Raw genomic sequence first — 3894 nt, forward strand, 5'->3', positions numbered from 1 at the left:
ATTTAAACAGCCCTCCTTACAAAAGTCATATTAATAACATGTTTTATAGTCCACACAAAATAAACAGCCGTGCATGAAAAAGTGAACTTGATTTTCAAAGGTGCAGCTTCAGCAGAGGTTCACGTGCAGAGGCTGCAGCAGTTGCTGTTGTGGCTGCAGCCGCTGTGGCTGCAGCGGCTGCAGCTGCGTCTGCTGCTGCAGCGGCTGCTGTTGTTGCTGCTGCAGCGGCTGCAGCTGCTGTTGCTGAATGCCTTCACTGCAGCTATTTGACTTTTCAACCTTCTTGATTCCAGACGATTAGTTCTTTTGTGTTTTCAGACGACTGTTTATCACTGGATAACCATCCAAACACCGGGGAGCAGCTCTCAGCGGGGCCACTATTAAACGGTCCTCGGCTTTATTTCGCAATAATAATAATGATATTAATAATAATAAATTAATAATGAAGTTAGCTTGGTTTATCATTACAGCCTTATAAGAGCAATCATGCTCTTTTTTGTCTTTTTTGTGTGATATTTTGTTACAGCGAGGAATTGTTTAAAAATATTCAGGGAATCTTTGTTTTTGTGTGTTACATTAAGTTTAAGAAACAAAATACATGTAAAAATGTTATCTAGCAAGACGTTAAATGAAAATATCCTATTGGTATATTTTTCCCCTAAAATGAAGGTTTCTTCCGAAAGGTCAGCAGCCTCATAAAGCAGCGTTCTTACCGGCAGCTCAGCCGCCTCCCGCCGCAGGAGCGTTTTCAAACCCTCGCCTTTACAACCGTGCTGCAAATGGTCCGGCCGCCGCTGCGCCCTGCGCCTCCGCGGCTTCCTTTCACCTTCATTCATTAGCATCCTCACACTCAGCCATTTGCCATTCATGAGTGGCTGTTGTTTTCTTCTCTTTTTAAACAATCCAGAGTCAAAGTGGCAGATGCCTGCTGCCATTATTGCCTCCGGCTCGCTGGAAGTTGTTTTTATGTCGAGCAAAGACGGGTTAACCTAATCAATCATGCTCGCTAGTTGTGTTAAAGACAATTCATAGAAGGAGCGAGAAAACATATGGCGCAGGGCGGAGGCAGCTTTTCTCAGCCCGGCAGACGGACGAGGACCTTCTTGTGACAGGACGCTTTCAGAGCAGCCAAAGAATGGGAAGAATGGGGGTGGACGGCTACTAATTGAAACCAGGGCACTTAAAAGCTATAAGCGCAGAGGTCAATACATCCAAATCCTCACAAAGTTATCCTACTCTGGCGTCAAGATTGGAACAGTTCCTTAAACGTAGCACGAAAACACCTAAAGCAGCAGATTCTCTCCGAGCTGCTGGACGCGCCTCCATCCACTCCGAGGATTCGCTGCATGCCAATGTGGAGAGTTCGGATTCACTTTTTATTTAGTCACACATCCAACTGCTCTGTTACTTCTTGAAATATTATAGAACCTTTATTTACATAAATGTTGATTAAATAGAACGTTACAATAAAATTATCGCATAAGACGCTTGATCCATTCAGAAGTCAGAGCAAAGGTAGCGCAGTCTGTGCGCGCGGACAAAAATCCAGTGCGCACTGAGCTGCGCTCTGATCACGCAAACATTAAAGGGAGGGGGGTCTAGCAGACATTTAGGGGAAATACGACACAAGAAATAAAACAGAGCTTTGTTTTGTTTCCGTTCCATCGTGATGAAAACATCTAAATGTTTACAGTCCTGCCGGTTCTCTCCAGTCCACCGCAAACTCAGATGATCGCAAACATTCCGGCGAAATTTAAACACAAAAGAAGAAGTCCGATTCATAATTTAAAACGGAAAGGGAAAAATAAAGCAACTTCAAAAATGTTTATAGGCTATGTGTTTATATTCTCATTTTTAATCAATATCCGTGCAAAAATGTAGCAAGAAAAATGTCCTCTCATAAATGTTTTGCTCTCTGCAGGCCTCCCGCAGGCCCTCCTGGCTGTTAATCGTCCACCTCGATCTCCTCCTCATCCTCCGAGAACTCATCCGTGGTGTGGTCTCGTGAAGAGGACGGTGACTGTGGGAAGGCTCGGTGTCCTTGAGAGACCGGGGAGACGCTGGGGGATCTGGGCTCTGGACCCCCACTCTGCGGATCTTCAATGTTGTCCATGACGAGCTTCTGCAGTGTCTGTGGGGTGATTTTCTTAAGTGACTCCACATCCGCCTTCATCTCCTCCAAGTCTCTCTTGAGTTTGGCCCTGCGGTTCTGAAACCAGGTGATGACCTGCGCGTTGGACAGTCCCAGCTGCTGTGCGATTTGGTCTCGGTCCGCTGGAGAGAGGTACTTCTGATACAGAAAGCGCTTCTCCAGCTCGTAAATCTGGTGGTTGGTGAAGGCCGTCCGCGACTTTCTCCTCTTTTTTGACGTCTGTCTTTGTCCGAAGGCGCTTAGATGCTCACGACCTTTGGGGAGAAGTAAACGGGAGATGTGAGGGTCACGTCCACCAAGCGTCAGTGCCGACGGGACTCTGCGTCAAAGGCCTAATCGCTGAAACACAGACTCACGTAGCTCTTTAAGGCGATATATTCGAACTGAGTTCTCATGCACGCGTATCGTGAAGGAGCTTTTAAGTGCAGTGACACTTAAAAAAAAACCGCATTCAAATAACCGATTCGTTAAATAACAGAACTCCAACAGTCAGTTATTAAAAATCAAAAGGAATTTCAACTTATCCCATTTTATTATTTTATTTTATCGGTATTTATTTACAGATTTTGTTTACAAGTGTCAACAGTCACAACATTTGACGCAACACAGAACGCGCAGTTCTGCGGGGCTAAATCACTCAAACCGGTGCGTAATCATTTACGGCGAACTTAATTCTTCCATGTTTGCGCTCCATGGGCATCAGCGTTCAGCTGCTCCTATTCCCCCATCAAAACCCCGCGCTCTGCCTGCGCACATTCCTGCTCAGGGTGAAACCTTCCTATTTGGGGGGACAGAGTTCGTACCTTCTGCGGCTTGGATCACGCTGACTTCCAAACCTTTGAACGTTTTGCTGGCCAGCTCTTCCAGGGCGCACAGCGGCGACGACGGAGTGCTTATCCCGTTTCTTCCCGAGTTAGAGCCCGTCACTTTCTCCAGGACTCTCGGTGGGCAGATGCTGGCGACGGACTTCTTCACTGAAGGTTTGTTCAGAATATCCTCGATGCTGAACGGCGTCAGAGGCTTGTTGGAGTTGGCTGGCGGCGGCAGCTGGTCCAGAGGAGCCCGTCTCCTCTCGTCGCCGCTGGACTGCAGCGCGGACCCTGCCTTCATGTCTTTGCTGGAGGTCATTCAGTCCCAAATGATCGCAGCTTCCAGGAAAGGCTGCTTATTTCATTCAAATCACAGATTGGAGCGTCCACGGTTGCTCCCTGAGCTGGTTGCGTTCCTGCTGACCTCCTCTGTTTCTTGACACTGAAGTCCGATTGCAGTAACTTAACTTGCCTGAGAGCCTTCCTCCAAAATAACCCCGCTGCAGCCGAACTGCATTCCCTCAGAGAGCCCCAGCTCCTTTGACAAACTCCATGTGGATCTTCAGAGTGAGAGACTGCAGGAGAGAAAACTTACTGAAAGGCTAAGACAACAAAGCGACTGCTAACGACTTTTTGTTGATTGGGCGAAGTTCAAGAAACACTACACCCCCGTGTGACCCGCTGCTGCGTCTTAAAGGGCCGGGCCGTAATAACTAATTGGACGTGAGGAATAGGAGGGGTCTGTTGCTGTCGAGAGGAGAGATGCCCTCAAGTGTTTATGCATCTGCTTCTTCCTGCTGGCGCGCGCCTTTAATAAGTGCCACCGGCCGCGTTTCCCCAGTGCGCAAAATCATTAAGGAGGTCCCAAACAGCTCTTACGGTCATTTCCATACGCCAGGCACGAGGCTCTCATTGATTCAGGGCGTTTAGAAA

General features: G+C 47.6%; 1 protein-coding gene across 1 annotated transcript; it reads right to left on the reverse strand.

Moving 5' to 3' along the window:
• Positions 1-1404: 1404 nt before the first annotated feature.
• lbx2 (ladybird homeobox 2) lies at positions 1405-3888 on the reverse strand. Its single transcript, XM_024270943.2, has 2 exons — positions 2956-3888; positions 1405-2406 (listed from the first exon to the last, which is right to left on the reverse strand). The coding sequence occupies exons 1-2, from the start codon at positions 3278-3280 to the stop codon at positions 1946-1948; spliced, it is 786 nt and encodes a 261-aa protein (XP_024126711.1). The 5' UTR covers positions 3281-3888; the 3' UTR covers positions 1405-1945.
• Positions 3889-3894: the final 6 nt, after the last annotated feature.

Source organism: Oryzias melastigma, linkage group LG2, assembly GCF_002922805.2.
Source record: "Oryzias melastigma strain HK-1 linkage group LG2, ASM292280v2, whole genome shotgun sequence".
NCBI lineage: Eukaryota > Metazoa > Chordata > Actinopteri > Beloniformes > Adrianichthyidae > Oryzias > Oryzias melastigma.

What these genes read in the sequence shown, in the direction of transcription:
- lbx2 (XM_024270943.2), bottom strand. Translation starts at nt 3,280, where the DNA reads ATGACCTCCAGCAAAGACATGAAGGCAGGGTCCGCGCTGCAGTCCAGC. An exon ending in CGTGATCCAAGCCGCAGAAG is followed by an intron (nt 2,407 to 2,955) that starts GTACGAACTCTG and finishes TTCTCCCCAAAG; the next exon opens with GTCGTGAGCATCTAAGCGCC.